This window comes from Narcine bancroftii, chromosome 11 (assembly GCF_036971445.1).
Source record: "Narcine bancroftii isolate sNarBan1 chromosome 11, sNarBan1.hap1, whole genome shotgun sequence".
NCBI lineage: Eukaryota > Metazoa > Chordata > Chondrichthyes > Torpediniformes > Narcinidae > Narcine > Narcine bancroftii.
Window position 1 is genome coordinate 70,712,921 of NC_091479.1, and position 19,607 is coordinate 70,732,527.

Genomic DNA, 19,607 nt, shown 5'->3' on the forward strand with positions numbered 1-19,607 from the left:
GCATCTCTAGGAGGAAGAGGGGAACCAACGGTTTGGCTTGAACCCGTCGTCAAGGTACGGACTAAAAGCTGGCAGCCGCCTGAGTGAAAAGGTGGGGGAGGAGAGGCGAGGAGGAAGGCAGGGGCAGGGGATGGAGCATGGGCTGATGGGTAAGAGTTCATAGGTGGATGTAAGTGGGAGGGTAGAAGAGAAAGATGCTGAAAAGTATTGGGAAGAGGACAGCTCTCTGAATGGAGAGGGAAGTGAAGGGGGTGGGAGCTGGAGGAAAGGAAGCAGAAGATGAGCAAAAGATAGAGAATTGGCAGAGGGGTTTAACGGAAAGTGGGGAAGTCAATGTTAATGCCGCCTGGTTGGAGAGTGCCCAGACGGAATATTGGAGGTGTTGTTCCTCCAGTTTGCGGGTAGCCTGAGTTTAGCAGTGTTTAGCAGCCCAGGAGAGACATGTTGGTGTGGGAATGGTGTGTAGAATTAAAATGGTTGGCCTTTGGGAGGTCCGAGTTATTGCTCTACTGCAGTCTTTACAGCTTTGCCAGGCAACTGATGATATTCTTTTGCTGATGTTTTGATTTATTATTGATAAAGGCACTAACCAAAACCAAAATTTGTTGGTGTCAATGGAAGCATGACTTTTTGCACAATCAAAGCCATAAAATCATGAATCTACTCCAATTTGTATTGTAATCCACCTACAATGCTACAGGTTGAATTGGTTTCAAGGAAACAGTGAGAGGAAAGGAAGGATAAAGAAGTAAGTTATACATTTGTTTAACAATTTTATTCAAGATTAAACCCAAAATTAAAAGTAGATGACGCTATGCAGTAAATAGGATGTTTCAACCAATCAGAAAATCATTTTAAATGTCTCTTGCAGTTGTGGATAGATAAAATTCTGAAACATTCTGAGCTGAGGTTTTGTATTTTCCCCATTAATCAATAAAGGCTGAGATTTAATGTCTCATAAAGGTGGCATATCCCAAATTGGTGCTGTCTTCTTGATTTTGTACTTTCTTTGCCTGCAAAAATTACTTTCTTCTTAAGGAGGGAGTTGTGGGTACTTTCTGGAGTCAAATTAACTCTGTCATCGAGCTATCGATGATATTAATATATTGAGATATCTTAAAGTCGCCTGTCTCTTCCTTCCTCGAACCACTCCCCAAAATGTTAAAGGTTGTAACTCCATATAATTTTACCCATTGGATATTTCTAGGTGGGAGTTACCCCAGTTTAAATAGCTGTTCATTCACAGGTCAACTTTTCTCTTTGAGTAGTACCAAATATTTTACTGAGCCATTATATTTTATTTTCTCAATAAAGGTGAATGCAGGGAAGTATACGTAATTTAATAATACTGTAATTTCTCAAATTGAATTAAGTTTAGAACTTTTATTTTTAAATCACATGTTCATAATCCTGTTTAAATCATTATTAAATTATGATGCCATCAATCTTTAGGTAGGAATTGAACTTGCTTTGTTATTCAGTGAGGTCACTGCTCATTTGATGTAACTCTATATATCAACCTTTCCCGTTTTGCTTTACCTTAAAAAATCTGTCCATCCCATACTTGCTTAATATTAAATCTAGCATGTGCAAATGAATTCCAAACTATTCCTAGCTCAAATTTTAAACTGCACCTCACCCCATCCGTATCCTAGACTCAACAAACAAGAGGTAATAACATTATCTAGCTAACATCATGAAAAGTTTGGCCAAGTCACCATTTTGCATTTTAAGTTTCAGGAACTAAACCCTGGCTTCTACACTCTCTCCTTGTATTTTTTTCAGTCACAGAGCTGAGGTTAATATATCACCCTGTGGTACGAACTCAGATCTGCATGCAGATCTAACCTGGAGAATATGGACAGTCATTTTTTGTAGTGGCCTGTAATAAAGTCAGCTTGTCACAGTTTTCAAGATTCCTTGATTGCCATGTAACCATGTAAAAATGTAATAAGCAGTTTTGCTCATTTGCTGAATGCAGTAACATCTTGTAAAAGTGCTCTCATTTGCACCTCTTGCAATGGTACGCATCTTAGTGCCATGAGAAAACTTACATGCATGGGATTCCGTTCCTTCAGTTTGTTCACTTTGTTGATGAAGATTTGAAAAGCAGTGGTTCCCAGCTTGGATCCTTGTCGAGCAGCACGCCTGCTCGCTTCAGCACTTGTTATTTACCTCACTAACTCCTTCTCCTCAGCCAGTTTCCCTGTTAGGTCAATTATTTGCTTTCATAGCTCTGAGTTTTAACTACTTTTCTGTGAAGGATGGACCTTATCAGCTGCCTTGTAGAAAACTGCATAAATAACATCCAAAGGAGCTTCCCGTGGCTGTTACCTTTTTAAAATAGTCGGAAGGTTATGATGTGCCAGTTACTGGCTTGCTGGCTGCTGGCTCCCTCTGGTCAGTTTTCAAGGTGTTCAGTCACTGCCAGTAATTTCCAGACATTCAGTTGAGAGTTCTCTGTTTCTCTCTTTGACCTTTTATAATTTGCTTCAGCTAGTGTTACATAGTGTGGGATTACATTTGCACAATGGTGACCTATTCTGTACATGAATATTAATAAGAATCCACTGTGAGAAAGTGTGGCTTGGTGGTCGTTTTCTACCACATATTAAGGAGAGAAGATAAACCAATAAGAGTTGTATAATTTTCCAGAATTTCCTGCAGCACAAGATTATTTTGTAATTTGTAACTGCTAATTAAGGCCTGATTTTGGTGATTAAAACTATGGGTCGTGGACGAAATGTTTTCTGGAGAAGGGAAGGTGTTGCAGGCTTTTTCTCTCATCCTTCAATACGATTTTGCCTTGTCAAGGCTTGGAAAGGTTAAGTTGGGATGGTGCAAGGCAGGGGCATCTTGGACTGACAGGCTAATTTTCACCAATGAGAATTAGTGGGTATAAAAGTAACATGACTGGTGGAAAAGGAGGGTGAATTTAACTGAAAGTAAGGTAGATTGATGCTTGTTTTTTTTAAAATTTTTTATTTTTCACACCATAAATCACAATAGCCATGATATACACTTTTTCTTTTTCACACATTTACAGTGACTTTTTCTCCCCCCCCTCCCTCCTCCCAAGCCACCCCCCACCCCCCCCCCTCTCATCCTTTTTAGGTATACAATCTAGGTTGCATTAATTCAGTCAGACAATGTTGTCCTTCAACCAAAATACACCAGAAATTCTACAGAGTCCATTCTTTTCTTTCCTTCTCCTTCCATCAACTTAGGTAATGTTTGTCCCCGGTAGGTTTTCGCTATTGTATTTAATGTAAGGCTCCCATACTTGTTCGAATATTTCAATATTATTTCTTAAACTATATGTTATTTTTTCTAATGGAATACATTTATTCATTTCTATATACCATTGTTGTATTTTCAAATTATCTTCCAATTTCCAGGTTGACATAATACATTTTTTTGCTACGGCTAGGGCTATCTTAACAAATCTTTTTTGTGCATCTTCCAAGTCAATTCCAAATTCTTTATTTTTTATGTTACTTAGGAGAAAGATCTCTGGATTCTTTGGTATATTGCTTTCTGTTATTTTATTTAATATCTGATTGAGATCATCCCAAAATTTTTCTACTCTCTCACATGTCCAGATTGCATGAATTGTTGTTCCCCTTTCTTTTTTACATCGAAAACATCTATCAGATACTGTTGGGTCCCATTTATTTAACTTTTGCGGTGTAATGTATAGTCTGTGTAACCAATTATATTGTATCATACGCAGCTTGTTAATGTTTTGGTTCGACAGAGTTTAAAGTTGGTTCTTCCTTTGTCTGGAAGATGGTCTGGGCACCAGAGGCACCCCATAACTTTGTAATGGCACCTTCTCCACATGGCACAACAGTCAAGATCTTTCACCAGGCTAATAGTTATCATCAAAATTTGTCAATCTGCCGTATTAGTTTGGAGCCGAGATTTTGTTTGCAACATTACTGCAAAGGTACTGAATTTTGGAAATTTGTCATGTTTCACTGGGATGGGGAGGCTTTTCTGCTACAGGTATGCTAATGCTTGTGTTACAGTGAACATTACCACTTTGAGCTGTCGTTTGGGCTGCTGAGCTGAATATACAAGTGAACTATCACATATACAAAAAAAAAGAAGCAAATGGTGTTGTTTTATGTTAAAAGTGCAGGCCTTATGGTTCAGTTTTGAGGTCAATAATAGTCAACTGATCAGGACGAATCAGAGCAATGCAATGATAAGATGAATAAAATTAAATGCTGATTATTTTTCCTTTCTTAACTTTGCTTTCTTTCCCCACCCCACACTGCCTGCCCATCTTTCTTTGCAGTTTTATGAATAAGGTAACCCAATTTTTTCTCCCCTCTCCAGAGCTTAATTTTTGGGTGCAGCACTGTGGAAAAGTGAGTGTCATCAGTGTTCTCTGCAGGCTTTATTTGCATCTCTTGTGTTCTTGTCAATATTAATGGGCAACTGGAACATGATTGAATAATACTGAAGCATTTGGCGGGCAGTTTGCATTGTTGCAGGAGTTCAAGTAACAAATGCAGATAATAAATTATAACAGTGGAGAAAAGCACAGAAAAATCCATCAGTTTTCCACCTGTTTCCTGCAGATCCAGAGAATAAATTTGCTTATTCAGTGGAATCCAGATCTAAGCGCTGAATTGAGCTCTGTTTATTCTGCAGCTGGAGATGTGATTTTTTTTTGAGTGGCTACAGCTGCAATCATAGTAAAGCTGAAGGTAATGGTAGAAATGTAGTTTAGCGTTAATTGATTACTCCTCCGTCTAGCCTCTTGCATCATTACTTCCCTCGGTAAACTTTGTGTTTATCCTGCAGTTGATTTGTTGAACCTGTGTGATTGCCACCTTCAGCAGTGCAGGCATTCTGTCTCACCAGAGGAACCTCCACGTAATGCCCAGTACTGGGGCACTTGAGTGTGGTAGAATCTTGTTGGAGTGATCTATTTAGAATGTAGCCACATGATTGAATTGAAACCTCGACCCTCTTGAATAAAGCCTTCATCAGGGCCTGCAGGATTTTAATTACGGCCCGTGTTCACACTAGATGCCTTTTTTTAGACTGCAGGTACCTGAGTGTAGCAGTCCCAGTGGTTGGGTGTGCAGATGTCTGTCAATGAATTTTTGCGGTACGATTTACACCGCAGGCTTCCCTCTACAGGTCCTGCAGGATAAGTTGCGGTGCAGGAATTGACTCAAAAGGACATTCCTTTTCAGACTGCCCGTGTCGTGGAAAAATTCCTTGATTGTGCCGTTACATGCCTGCGGTCTAAAAACCATGACTAATGTTTGAGGAGTAAAAGGGCAGAGGCGGGGTGGGGGGGTGGTGGTAGTGGGGAATTAAAGCAGCACGTTGAAGGGAAGTGCAGTTTACAGTTCACCTGTACGGCTCACCACTAATCCTGAAATCACAGCGGAAGGTGGACATTATGTGGAAGTTATTTTGAAGCAGAAACTAGCGTGAAACTGATTAATATGGATTTCCTGAGAGTTAAAGCAAATCCACAGAATCTGAAACGCTAAAAGATACAGCTTTGGCATATTGAATACTTTGTGGCTTGTGCAAGCATCATTTTAATGTTTTTCTAATCTATGCGTAAGAGTGCTTTGCGTAAACTGAGCATGGGGCAGGATCAACAGTGTTGCTCCACCTCCACTTTGCAGCCCTCCCATTGTGAAGGTAGTTTGGCATAGTGTTGATTTAGTCCCATACGTCTCCAGAATGGAGGACCATCGCCTTCCCAAGATCGTGTTATATGGCGAGCTCTCCACTGGTCACCGTGACAGAGGTGCACCAAAGAAAAGGTACAAGGACTGCCTAAAGAAATCTCTTGGTGCCTGCCACATTGACCACCGCCAGTGGGCTGATATCGCCTCAAACCGTGCATCTTAGCGCTTCACAGTTTGGCGGGCAGCAACCTCCTTTGAAGAAGACCGCAGAGCCCACCTCACTGACAAAAGGCAAAGGAGGAAAAACCCAACACTCAACCCCAACCAACCAATTTTCCCCTGCAGCCGCTGCAACCGTGTCTGCCTGTCCCGCATCGGACTTGTCAGCCACAAACGAGCCTGCAGCTGACGTGGACTTTTTACCCCCTCCATAAATCTTCGTCCGCGAAGCCAAGCCAAAGAAAAAGAAAAGAAAGAAGAAAGATTTAGTCCTCTTGCTTCAGGATAGTCTGTTGTGTTAAAGCTGCCAGAACATTTCAGTTATTGTCAAATAGCTACCAGCAAGGATTGAAGATTTTATATTCTTCGCCACACATGACTCAAACTTAACAAACAGCATAACTTTTACTGTCAAGTTTGCTGCCAACTGATTGTACAAGCTAAAACAGACGAAACAACGTTCTCCAGTCCTTGGTGCAAAACACACAGACGTACAACTGGACATAACATGCCTACAGAGAAAAAGCAATCCATATGCTGGACAAGTATTTCATCTATACAAATAAATAAATATTGTTTTGTACGTATGAGAATCTCGGATGGTTAGTGTGAGCCGTTCCTTTAGTTGTTCCTTTTTTCACTGCCTATGGTCAAGCACCGTACTGTAAAGATGTTGTTCTGAAGTTAATATTTTAATATTTTTGCAGGAATATTTAAACCACCAGTGTATCACCAGGGATTGCTTTTTACCTCATAGATGTGTTGCCATTGCTTTATAAAATCAATCTCAATTAAAAAAGGGGGTGAGCCTGTGAGGAGAGATTCAGTCCGATTTATTTAGTGTTAGTTCAAGGCCCTATGATTTATATTCCCTGTTTAACTTTGGTGAGAAGGGGTGTCAGTTCCTCATCGATCATAGAGTTGCGGTGTGAATGCATTTTTAAGAATTCAAGCACAATTCGATAGGGTGAAGAAACAATCAGAGCAGATGTGACAGAGTTGGAGAAACTGGGAGATGGAATCGCATCATACAGCACAAGGACAAACCTTTGGTCCCACTGATTCTACACTAACCATTTATATTGTTCCTATCTCCCCAGATTCCATTGAACTTTCCTATCAAACTCTGCCATGAGAGACATTTTACTTTGAGTGAAACACAAAAGTCTGCAGTTGCTGAGATTGTAGTAAAAATGCACAGAAATGCTGGAGGAGCTTAGCAGGTCTTGCAGCATCCACAGGAGGTAAAGATATATCACCATCGTTTCAGGCCTGAGACCTTCTAGGCAGGCAAGCATCTTAATTAAAGACTAGAGATTAAGGAGGAAAAATGGGAGGGGGAGGAGTCCAGACCTAACAGCCAAAAGGTGTTAATTGGATATGATGAGGAAAGGCGAGAATTGATTTTGGCTCTGTGAAAGGAGACAGGGAAAAGGGAAGAGAAAGAGGGAGAGAGAGCTGGGGAAAGAATCTGGGGGTGGTTTTTACAGAAACCAGAGATGTCGATGTTAGTGGCATCTGGTTGGAGGGTGCCCAGATGGAATATGAGGTATTGTTCCCTCAATTTGTATGCAGTCTTGGTCTAGCAGTGCATGAGACCATGGCAGACCTGTCAGCAAGGGAATGGGATGGGGATTTGAAACTGGAGAATCGTATCGAAGGTCAACCCACTCAAGGCGGCAGGACCAGACAACATACCTGGTCGGGTACTGAAGGACTGAACAGACCAATTGACGGAGGTCTTCATGGACATCTTCAACACCTATACACGCTACTGATCCACGACTGTGTGCTCAGCCTGCTCCTATACACGCTACTGATCCACGACTGTGTGCTCAGCCTGCTCCTATACACGCTACTGATCCATGACTGTGTGCTCAGCCCGCTCCTATACACGCTACTGATCCACCACTGTGTGCTCAGCCCGCTCCTATACACGCTACTGATTCACGACTGTGTGCTCAGCCCACTCCTATACACGCTACTGATCCATGATTGTGTGCTCAGCCCGTTCCTATACATGCTACTGATCCACAACTGTGTGCTCAGACTGCTCCTATACATGCTACTGATCCACGACTGTGTCACCAGATCCAGCTCCAACATTGTCACTCAGAGAAGTCCTACCGCAGACCTCCACCACCTAAAATGACAGAAGGAGAAGAAGACGAAATGAACTGACCCAGTATGTAAAAGTAGAAGACACAAATTTCTTGTTTATTTTCATTGTGTGATGACATTGTTTAATGGGTTTAATGTATCATATAGGTTGAACGTTGAGTGGATGGGGAGGGGGGGGTGAAGGAGGGAGGGAAGGGAGGGGGGGAAAAGGGGATAAAATTACACTGTATATTCAAGAGGGAAATGTTTGTGTGTATTTTGGTCAGTATGGTTCAGCATCAGCGGGCATGATGCTGAAACAAGCCATGAAAGACCTCAACAATAAAGACGCTGTTTACATCCGGTACCGCATGGATGGCAGTCTCTTCAATCTGAGGCGCCTGCAAGCTCACACCAAGACACAAGAGCAACTCGTCCGTGAACTACTCTTTGCAGACGATGCTGCTTTAGTTGCCCATTCAGAGCTAGCTCTTCAGCGCTTGACGTCCTGTTTTGCGGAAACTGCCAAAATGTTTGGCCTGGAAGTCAGCCTGAAGAAAACTGAGGTCCTCCATCAGCCAGCTCCCCACCATGACTACCAGACCCTCCACATCTCCATCTGGCACACAAAACTCAAAACGGTCAACCAATTTACTTATCTTGGCTGCACCATTTCATCGGATGCAAGGATCGACAACGAGATAGACAACAGACTCGCCAAGGCAAATAGCGCCTTTGGAAGACTACACAAAAGAGTCTGGAAAAACAACCAACTGAAAAACCTCACAAAGATTAGCGTATACAGAGCCGTTATCATATCCACACTCCTGTTCGGCTCCGAATCATGGGTCCTCTACCAGCATCACCTACGGCTCCTAGAACGCTTCCACCAGCGTTGTCTCTGCTCCATCCTCAACATTCATTGGAGCGACTTCATCACCAACATCGAAGTACTCGAGATGGCAGAGGCTGACAGCATCGAATCCACGCTGCTGAAGATCCAACTGCGCTGGGTAGGTGACGTCTCCAGAATGGAGGACCATCGCCTTCCCAAGATCGTGTTATATGGCGAGCTCTCCACTGGCCACCGTGACAGAGGTGCACCAAAGAAGAGGTACAAGGACTGCCTAAAGAAACCTCTTGGTGCCTGCCACATTGACCACCGCCAGTGGGCTGATAACGCCTCAAACCGTGCATCTTGGCGCCTCACAGTTCGGCGGGCATCAACCTCCTTTGAAGAAGACCGCAGAGCCCACCTCACTGACAAAAGACAAAGGAGGAAAAACCCAACACCCAACCCCAGCCAACCAATTTTCCCTTGCAACCGCTGCAACCGTGTCTGCCTGTTCCGCATCGGACTTGTCAGCCACAAACAAGCCTGCAGCTGACGTGGACATTACCCCTCCATAAATCTTCGTCCGCGAAGCCAAGCCAAAGAGAGATGGTTCATAGTGTGAAAAATAAAACATTAAAAAAAAAGTTTGCATATGACACAACAGTCGTCGGCCTCATCAGCAACAATGATGAGTCACTCCACAGAGAAGAGGTGGAAAATCTCGAGAAATGGTGTGAGAGCATCAACCTGAGTCCCAATGCGGACAAGACAAAGGAGATGATCGTGGACTTCAGAAGGACCAGGAATGACCACCCTCAATAATTCTGTAGTAGAGAGAGTGGAGAGCACAAAGTTCCTTTGGAGTTCACTTAACTAGTGACCTATCGTGGACGCTCAACATCTCTTCACTTGTCAGGAAGGTGCAACAGCGACTGCACTTCCTGAGAGGACTGAGGTGGGCAAGGCTACCAGCCACCATTATGTCAACCTTCCATAGGAGCTCTATTGAGAGTGTCCTGGCCGACTACATCACAGTGCGGTACAGTTGCTGCAGGGAAATACATTGGAGGTCAATCCACAGGACCATAAGTGTGGCAGAGAGGATCACTGGAGCCTTCCCCCCCCCCCCCCCCCCCCCCACCATCGACATGATCTACTGGGATCATTGTCTGAAGATGGCATGCAAAACCATTGAGAGCCCCTTCCACCTGGCCCACAGCATCTTTCAGCTGCTCCTGTCAGGGAAGAGATGCAGGAGTATCAGATCCAGCACTGCCAGGCTGAGGAACAGCTTCTTCCCACAGGCAGTGAGAATGCTGGATAATAAAAGGAACTGTTCACCCTCACCATCTGAAACTCATTCGTACAAAGCAAAATCTATTTATTTATTTATTTTTATAGCTATAATGCTTGTCCTACCCATGAATTATTTGTCTGTATGTTTTTGCACCAAGGACTGGAGAATGCTGTTTCATTGGGTTGTACTTGTACAATCAGGTGCCAGTAAATGTGACAGAACTGAGGTGCTCAACAAAGCCATCTCCCAGTCTATGCCCAGTCTCTCCGATGTAGAGAAGACCACAGCGGGAGCACCGGACACAGATTTACAAGAGAAATGCTGCTTCACTTGGAAGTACTATTTGGGGTCCCGAATGGTGATGAGGGAGGAGGGGTGGGCCCAAGTGGAGCATCTCCTGTGGTCACAGGTAGGTACCATGGGGGACGATTGGTCGGGAGGGAGGAGTGGATGAGGGAATAGTTTTACATGGGACACTTATTCTGCTAATTTACATATCGTCAGGATGAGGGAGGAAACAAATGCAATTGTGGAGAATATGCAGACTGCACAAGGACAGCATCTGAGGTCAGAGTTGAACCCAGGCTGCTGAAGATGTGTTCTTTCCTGGAGCAGATGAGAGGGGATTCCATGGGATTGTAGTGGATAGAGGTTGGTATCTGCTGAGGAGAATGACAATGAGAGTTGATATATCAGTATCATATACAGATGGAATTACACAGCTATGCAAGAAACATCAACGAACAAGGTGTACATATTAACACCACAAGAGAAAAAAATAATATAAAAGGATAGATAAATACTCATTGTTGAAGTGGGAAAAAAAATTAAATTTTTTTATGATGATCAGAGATACAAAATCTATTCAGATTAATTCAGTTAATTTAAAACACCTTAAAAAAATCATTTCAAGATATGAAAGTAAACTAGCCCAAGCAGATAGCTGCACTTGCCTAATCTGCACTCTTGGTTGCACCATCCAGATGATCAGAGTTATTCTCTGCAGACATACCAGCAGCAAGCCAAAGGGGCAGATGCAGTGTGTACCCGGGTGCCCTCCCCAGCATGCCATTACTCTGGACTGGAATGGAGCAGGTGGCTGAGTGAGCCAGCACTGGGATCCTAGTTCCCCTTGGAAGTTTGCCCAAGTCTGGTACCGGTTGAGACACAAGGTGCACATTGGCAAAAGCTCAGCAAAGTGTGATTTGAATGGATAAATTTGCAAAAGGAAAGCCATCACTTTAAAATGCAATAGATTATCTTAAATAAAGATTTGAGTTTAATTTGGAAATTGTGAAAACATCAGGATATCAATTAAGAAAAAGCTACAAAGGAAAAATATGTTCTTACATTTGGGTGAGGAACCCAGTTTAATATTTTTGTGAGATTATGATGAATGCAAATAAATCAGAAGGTGCAGGATTTGCAGAGTTCAACATGCTGGTACAATCAGAAGCAGTGATATCCCAGGATCCAAAGGTTTCGTGGATTAATTTGCCAATCAACAAGTATTTGTTTAATGTGAAACATAAGGGACAGGCTTTTTTTTAAAGCCAGTACAATTAATCATGTCTCGGAATTAATAGTCTATCTGCCTCATACGGCTTTGCTCCATGGTATTTGCATCCATGCGGCTCTCATTCTATGCCTGTACTGCTGCTGTTGTCTGTGGTAGACAGATATATTCCTTGTGTGATTGTAGAGAACTGGGATTCACTAGAAGTGTGCTGTACTGACGACTGGTCCCGCCTCCCAACTGCTTTCCCGGGGGCTCGTATATAACCTTGGTTTCCCGCCTAAACCCTGAAGCCTGTTCGTGAACCCTACCTGTGTTGTAAGCTTATAAAATTGGTAGTTCTCCCTCCAGTCAAGTGATCTTTTATCTACGCTACAGTGATATGTGCTTGCACAAACATATTCAGTTTTAAGACTGCAGGCATGCAACAGGGCAATCCAGGAATTTTGCCGCTACACGGGCAGTCTAAAAATGAACGTGCAGGGATTTTGAGTCAATTCCTTCCCCGTGATTTATCCTGAAGGACCCCTACAATATTTTGGAGGAAGCCTGCAGTGTAAATCATACTGAAAAAATTCATTGACGGTCATCCACTCGACTGCACATCTAACCACCGGGACTGTTGCACTCAGGGACATGAAGTCTAAAAAGGGGCCCAGTGTGTATGACCACACGGGCAGTAATTATGTTCTGGCATTGCAGTCTAAAAACCATAATAGAAAGTCATTTTGGGGCAGATGTTAAACTGTGATGCAAATTCCAACTCTGGAATGTGTTATCACAGTCTATACCATGGGAATGAATAACTGCAATGGTTGGAATAAGTTTGTTCATTGTAAGGGCAGAAATGAGGTGTGCAGATCATTTTGTTGCCAACAAGGTTGCATTGTTACCTTGCTATCTCTTCCATCAGATTGGATCTTGAGAGTGCAGCCATCGGCATATGCTTCATTCAGGTCAGGATACAGCACTGAGCAGCGGGATTCTCTCCCCACCTGAACAGTAGCAGGATTATCAAGTACTTGGACACTCCACCCTACCTAATTCATCTCCCTCTCCCTGACTCCCCTTTTTTTGTGCCCCTCTCTCCCTTTATCTGGCACCTGCCAATCTTCTGCTTCTGTCCATCATGCCTCCACTCTTCCTGCTGCACCAATCTCATGTGGGGCCCTGTCCTGCTTCTCCCATGCTGTCCTCTGTATTCCCAGAAAGGTCCTGGCCTGAAATGTCACTTTGTTCTTTCTCCTCCCACTGATGATGAATTCCTCCAGCAGGTTGTGTTTAACTACCGATCTCTTGTTTGGATTCGACCAGTGTTTGGCATTCATATAAAATCTACTGGGATCCTGGGGACAGGAACTGCAACCTTGGGTATAAAGACAGCCATCCCCTTGGAGTCAAGCAGGACAGGAGAATGGGGAGAGGGTGTGGGGCAAGATGGTGAGAGATGAGCAGGAGGCCACACCCAGCCATTCATAAGTCTTCCATGCTTTGGCAAAGTCGTCTTCAGTGGGATCAAGGAGCGAGCCCCCCCCCTCCCCCCCAACCCATCACAAAACAGTGGCCATCAGCACCTACACCTACATGTTGGAACCCTTCCTGTTGTGAGGAAGGGTTGCCAGCATCTTTCAATCTCCTTTTCAGGTTGGTGATTCTTCTGGGTAAACCGGAGACTTCTCTCCCGACAAGCCAAAAGGAATTTCTGCTAAATGCTCCCCAAAAAATTTGAAGTTATTGAACGGGGTTGTTGACTTGGATTATAATTCCCCTGTGCAATAGTACTGATGTCATTTGAGAGCTTGCAGAAATGGTTTACTTTCTGCTTATCAGTGAGAAACTTGAAAAGTGAAGCAAACATCTGTCCTGTGGGCGAATAAAGAGTTCCTCATAACGCATGTATCTGTATGTCACCTGTCTGAAACTGGCCACTGAGAGCTTTACTTTACAAAATTACATGGCATACCATTTCAGTGGACGATCGCCAGGTTTCAGGTAATAAGGTGAAGTGAAGGGATAATGACTCCGTATGTATTTAACTTGCTTGTTGAAAGTTGTAGGAGGCTGTCCATGTACCTGACTCAACGGCCCTCTGAGAGGACACGTCTCTCTGGGCTCTACTCTTTCCTGCCTACCTTTAGCTCCTACGGTGGGTGGCTGTGAAAGTGAGTGGGATTGTCACACATATCAAGGCGCTGTGGGAATAGAGAGGGCAGGAGGGTCAGGTCTCATCCCTGAGCACAACATCACGCAGCCAATTGGATTTTTTAGGTCAGTTTGCACTGGGAGTTTTGATCATGTGTCTGCTGGGTGAAGAGGCAAATAGCGTCGACACCAAAATGCTGCATCCATGATATTTCATAAATATTTAAGATCCTGTGCTGCAAGAATTGATCATGTTGCACTGTTTGTAATTTCCATCATTATTCTCGAGGGGCCTTGGTGACCAGTCACTCCCACGTTACAGGCACCTACCAGTTCGAGTTTCAGTAGGGACAAATCAAGAAAAAGTGATTGAGTGAAGCAGGAGGGAGGAAGGACGAAGCAGAGGGTTAAATTCTATTTTCTTTTAAAATTCGGACACACAGCACGGTAACAGGCCCACGAGCCCATGCCGCCCAAACACCCCAGTTGACCCGCAACCCCCCTCACTTTGCATCCTGAGGGGGGTGTGTGTGTGCATGAATTCCCATTGCATAGGGCTAATTCTCCTGCACCATCAAACTCCCACCTTGCAGGGCCACAAGGTGAAAGGTAACATTGGAATAAGTCTCAGTGCTGACCCCTGCTGTTGATCCTTCCTCAGTCATTGTTCTTTTACCGATGAATGGGGCAGCTGCAAGAGTTTCACTTTGCTCCTTATTAGGTGCATCATAATATGTGAAATGAATAGTTTATATTTAAAGCTGTATTAAGTACAGCTGCAAAATTGGAATCTTATTCTTTTGTCAGCGATTTATTATGATTCAAAAACTGTTAGCACAGGAAGTTCTCTTGTGGTCATTAACTTCAGAATTTTATTTTGAACGTGGGAAGGCATTTCATTTCTACTTGACCTGACTTCTCTTGAGTTTTAATGGTTGTGAATACCATAGAATATAGATGAATGCCAGTAGTCGAGCTTGTTGAAATTTAGAGATATAATTGTGCTTTTGAAAGTTCTTGGGGGTCCTGGTCAGCTATTTTATTTAGAAATGCTGGATTCTTTTTTCTTCTTCCTTGAGGGAGGGTTCAGGCCCAAAACGTCAGCAATATAGCTTTGGTTTTTGGATGCTGAAAGGACCACCTGAGACTCCGAAGTGTTTCTGTGTTCTTACTCCAATCACAGCTTCTGCAGCCTTTCGTGTTTCACTCAGTGTTTAATCACTTAACCATTTCTTGTCAAATTGCTTTCCGCTCTCGAGGCTCATGATAATATTCACATTTTTCTAAAAAAGTATGCAGGTCACCTTGGGGTTCATGTGTCACAAGATGTCACTTTTGACCAAAGATAAAACTCTCCACTGGGTTAGTTACTTGCGAGGGATTGGGAATCCTAAAATGAATCTGACTTTTGAGCTGTCAGATTTGCAGTAAACACTTCCCTCGTGTGGCTACTGTAAGCACTTGCACTTGTGGCGATGTCCCTGATGTTGCACGGATCACTGAAACCCTCCCCACCTTTCTATGTAGTGCACAGTATCTTCAACCCTCAACCTTCAAAAAGAAGGGACAGGAAGCCCGTCACTTCAGCTCAGAAACGGAGGGCTTGTTCACTCTCCACCAGGTTTCAGCTCCTTGAAAAATGTTGCCTTTTATTGATGTGGCTCCAACCTAGTTCTTCAACCGTTTGAGACTGTTACAAACTCACCCATCTCCAGTGGCTCACTGGTCACTGAACTCTAAATGAAAGTCCAAGTTAGTTAATGTGGGACTCTTCCAGAATTGTCTGCGTGTGCCATTGCTGCCTTGCACGTTCTGAATAAAACCCTGCAGCTCGGTGTAGCCGATTTAAAGTCCTTACTTGTAAAATCTCTGAATTGGCTGGTGATGTAGCTGATCTTATATTTAAATGCATACAACACGATGTCAGGCCCTTTCGATCCACGAGCCCGTACCGCCCAATTACACCCAAGTGACCGCTGTACATTTTGAACGGTGGGAGGAAACTGGAGCCCCTCGGGGAAAACTCACGCAGAGATGGGGAGAACGTACAAACGCCTTACAGACAGCGCGGGATTTGAACCCCAGTCACGATCGCTAGCGCTGTGACACGAACAAATGCTTCTTTTCTCCTTCTTGTGGTCTGAAAATATTAAACACTAAGTGTGTGGTCTCTCTCAAGAGATCCCACACTGATGTCTATATCTTAAAATAATTAATCCTCATCTGGTCTCAAAAATAGGTGACCCATTTATGCAAGCACCTGACATGTTCCCCCTTTGGTTGATACAAGCCTTTAGGTTTTGAGTTGGCTGCTTTCAGCCTTAAAGCTGTGGGCACCAGTTCTTCTGTAACAGCCACAGCAGAGGAGTGTGTGGCTGATAGGGGAGGTGTGGCTTTATTCCAGAGTTACTTGGGAAGCAAAGCAAAGAGCGCAAGGTGATCCATTGGTGTGGTCGCTGCAAGCCTCGGACTGGAGTCTGTACAGAAAATCAGAGATCACTGGGGTTTACGTCTATAGGCGACATTTACTGGGAGTGCTTTCTAAAGAGGGCTCAAAGAGAACCTTTCCATGTAGTGCACAGTATCTTCAACCCTCAACCTTCAAAAAGAAGGGACAGGAGCCTCAAAATCAGGGCCACCAGGCTGGGGAATAGCTTCTGCCCACTGGCTGTGAGACTGATGAACAGTATCCAGTAACCGTGACAATCATCCCAAATATTTATATAGATTTATTTTGATTATTTATGTGACCTTTATATGCTGCAAATCACGTGTTTCTATGCATGCACAGAGATGCTGTTTTGTTGAGTTGTATATTTACGATCAGATGATTATAACCTTGAACCTGAATACGATGCTAGACCTTCTAGAAGGAAGGCAAATAATCGAAGTGGGGAATCTTGGGAGAACATGCTTAGCCACATTGTGGATAATTCTACATGTGCACAGAGTTAAAAGTATCAACTGTTCAATATTTTTTATATGTACTAACTGTGATCCCCTGCTGCAGCAGGAAGCAGACACAACACTCGAGCAAGACTGTACAACAGGCTTTATTCAGTTAAAAGTCTCTGTAACAGGGGTAGCTGTACTGGTGCCTCCCGAGTGACTGGCTCGGGAGGGGCCGGCTCAGGATTATATCCCGGGCAGTTGATTGACAGCCGGCCGGGTTTAGTTAGGTCTATTCAGGTTGGCTGGTCCGACCTCCAGTGATCTTCCTGCAGGTACCGAGATCGGCCCCTGCAGTAGGCTAGTGGTTTATCACCACCCTAATATATTTTCCTTTTGCAGAACCAGGGAATCAATTCATTGATCTGAATTTGCAAAGAAAGTTTATGACTCATCTGGACCTGACTCACTTCTCTCGGTAAGCAAATGAAATCATTTTTACATTTATTGTATTTGAGAATTGTTCTTGTAGAGCAGCTGAGTGCAAGAATGGAGAAGTTGATGGAACTCTGCAGATGTCAGTGGCGATGGAAGAGCACAATTCCCAGCTTCTCCTTTGTAATGACCACACTTCAGTTGAAGCAAGAGTTGAACTGTCAAAAACATAGGGACAAAATAGGCATGCACACTGCGTCTGATATGTTGCCCCGTCCAACAAACATCTTGAATATAAATTAATGGGGATTTTTTTCCACCTGACAGAAAAAAATCCAGCTGTTCGGTTTAGTGTAATTTCAGACAAAGCCCATTCAGATAATACATGTCCCAACCCCTTCTTTGGGAAGATGCCATAATCAAGAAGGAATCAACATTCTTCATACCTTCATAGGCCAATCTCAGAACTCTTGGCCAACCGCTGTCTGATGTATGTACAGGTTATGTCTCCAGCAGAGAGATTCAAACTTTTCCTTTAGTTTCCCAATTTTTCTCCTGATAGTTGCATTTTGGTTTAAAAGTCATTCTCACCCATATTCTTTGTGAAGTCCACCTGACAAACTCAAATCAGTTTTCCAAGTATCCGTGCAAGCAAATGGCTTGAAAACGATAAAGCGCTGCCTTTTGATGTTTCCTGCTGCGCGTCACCTCGTGTTGGATAACTGGTTGGCGAACTGGCACAGTTAGTGTAGTGGTTAACGCAATGAAATTACAGCGCCAGTGGCCTGGGTTTGAAACTGGTAATAAGGAGTTTGTACGTGGGTTCCTCTGGGTGCTCTCTTTACTTCCAACCCCACAATGTAGTGGAGATTTGGGTGGCAGGGTTTCCACAGGCAGAATCGGTTTCTTCTGTGTTGTTAATAACTAGAAGCGTTGTTCCTTGTAATATTATAACTCAGCAGCCGTTGAGCAGTTCAAGGTTTGGGATGGAAAGGGGCAAGTATTCTCTGGGAAATGTCTGGAGTTAACTGTGAATATCAGAAGTGCAAACATTGCAGTTTGTCTTTGAAACAGCATCTCCAATAAACTACTGCAGAAATAATCCTAATTTAGAGATACATCATGGTAACAGGCCCTTCTGGCCCACAGGCCTGTGCTTCCCCCCCCCCCCCCCCAATACACCCATGTGACCAATTAACCTACAGCTCAATACAACTTTGGAACATGCGAGGAAACCAGAGCACCCAGAGGAAACAAACGCGGCCATGGGGAGAACGAACCAACTCCTTACAGCTAATGCTGGATTCGAACCTCATTTGCTGGTGCTGCAGTAGTGTGGTGCTAAACGCTATGCGTGGGAGCAGTCTTTACAGATCGATTTCCTCTCGTATCTTCGTGGTATCACAGTGGGATTGGGAAATTCATGCCCCTCTTCCAGAAAAACCTTTGAACAATGACAGCATATTTTAAAAAGTCAATTTTATTAAGCTGCCACCAGAATGACTTCTCAATTTTTAAAAAAATTTGACAGCTTGTTAGACGATCTTTGAAGCGTACTTTCTGCCTTGCAATGATGGAGAGAACAAACGCTGCACTGCGTAAGCGAAATCAGGTAAGTCAAAAGTGGCTGCCATTGAAATCATTGTGTGTGTGTGTTTTTTCAGGAAACATAACCTTTTCACGGCGAGTCTGGACTAGTTGAACCGTTCCCTCCCTAACCGTAGACCCACTGAACACTGCAGCGCAGAAGGAGGCCCATCCAGTATGTGCTAAACTATTTTTCTGTCTCCTCCCCTAGTCCAAAGGCCTCCAGACCCCTCCCGCCCATGTACCTGACCACATTTTTCGTAAGTATTGAAATTGAGCCTGCATTAACCACTTCAGCTGGCAGCTCGTTCCACACTCTCACCACTCCCTGCTAGATGCTATCCAAAATACAGCTGGTCTCCAGGTTGTGTCAGGGTTCTGTTCCCGAGAACTGCCCAGAAGCAGATTTCTCCATGTCAAAAACATTCTCTTTCTCCAGCTCCCTTGTTACATCACTTTATAATGATTCTTTCATTTAATAATCCCCCCAAAACTACCCATAATTAAGCCGATGGAATATGTTCTGTATCCACTTACTAATGAATAACGTGAAATGTTTATTCTTACCAGTTTGATAAATGCTTTGAAAACTGTATTGAGAATTTGTGTGAAATTGGATTTCTGTAGTTGGCTCCTCTGTTACCCTTTCCATTTAAAACAGAGGACAGTTTATAAAAATTTGTTACCTGTAGAATTAAAATATTGTTTTTGTTCTTTGACTTGCTGTGCATGGGCTCATAGTTCTAGCTGCTATCCTCGACATTGAACTGCATTACATCAGTGTCGTGGGGATTTATTGTTCACCAGAAACTCAACTGGACCAACTGTGTAGATACCTCGGTGATAAAGGCTGGCTATCCTGCAGTGGGAGTTTCACTCCTGACATCCCAACACCATTACAAGACGTAGGTCAGGAGGGTG

The 19,607-nt window shown here is 43.5% G+C and overlaps 1 protein-coding gene across 2 annotated transcripts in view; it reads left to right on the top strand.

The window, feature by feature from the left end:
- The window catches only part of znf800a (zinc finger protein 800a), a 96,057-nt gene that overhangs the window by 40,416 nt on the left and 36,034 nt on the right, over window positions 1-19,607 (top strand). For both annotated transcript variants that reach the window (XM_069903347.1, XM_069903348.1), the window contains exons 2-3: window positions 17,067-17,142; window positions 18,631-18,711. In XM_069903347.1, coding sequence (XP_069759448.1) covers window positions 18,670-18,711 — 42 coding nt within the window. In that variant the 5' untranslated portion in view covers window positions 17,067-17,142; window positions 18,631-18,669. The remainder of the gene's footprint in view (window positions 1-17,066; window positions 17,143-18,630; window positions 18,712-19,607) is intronic.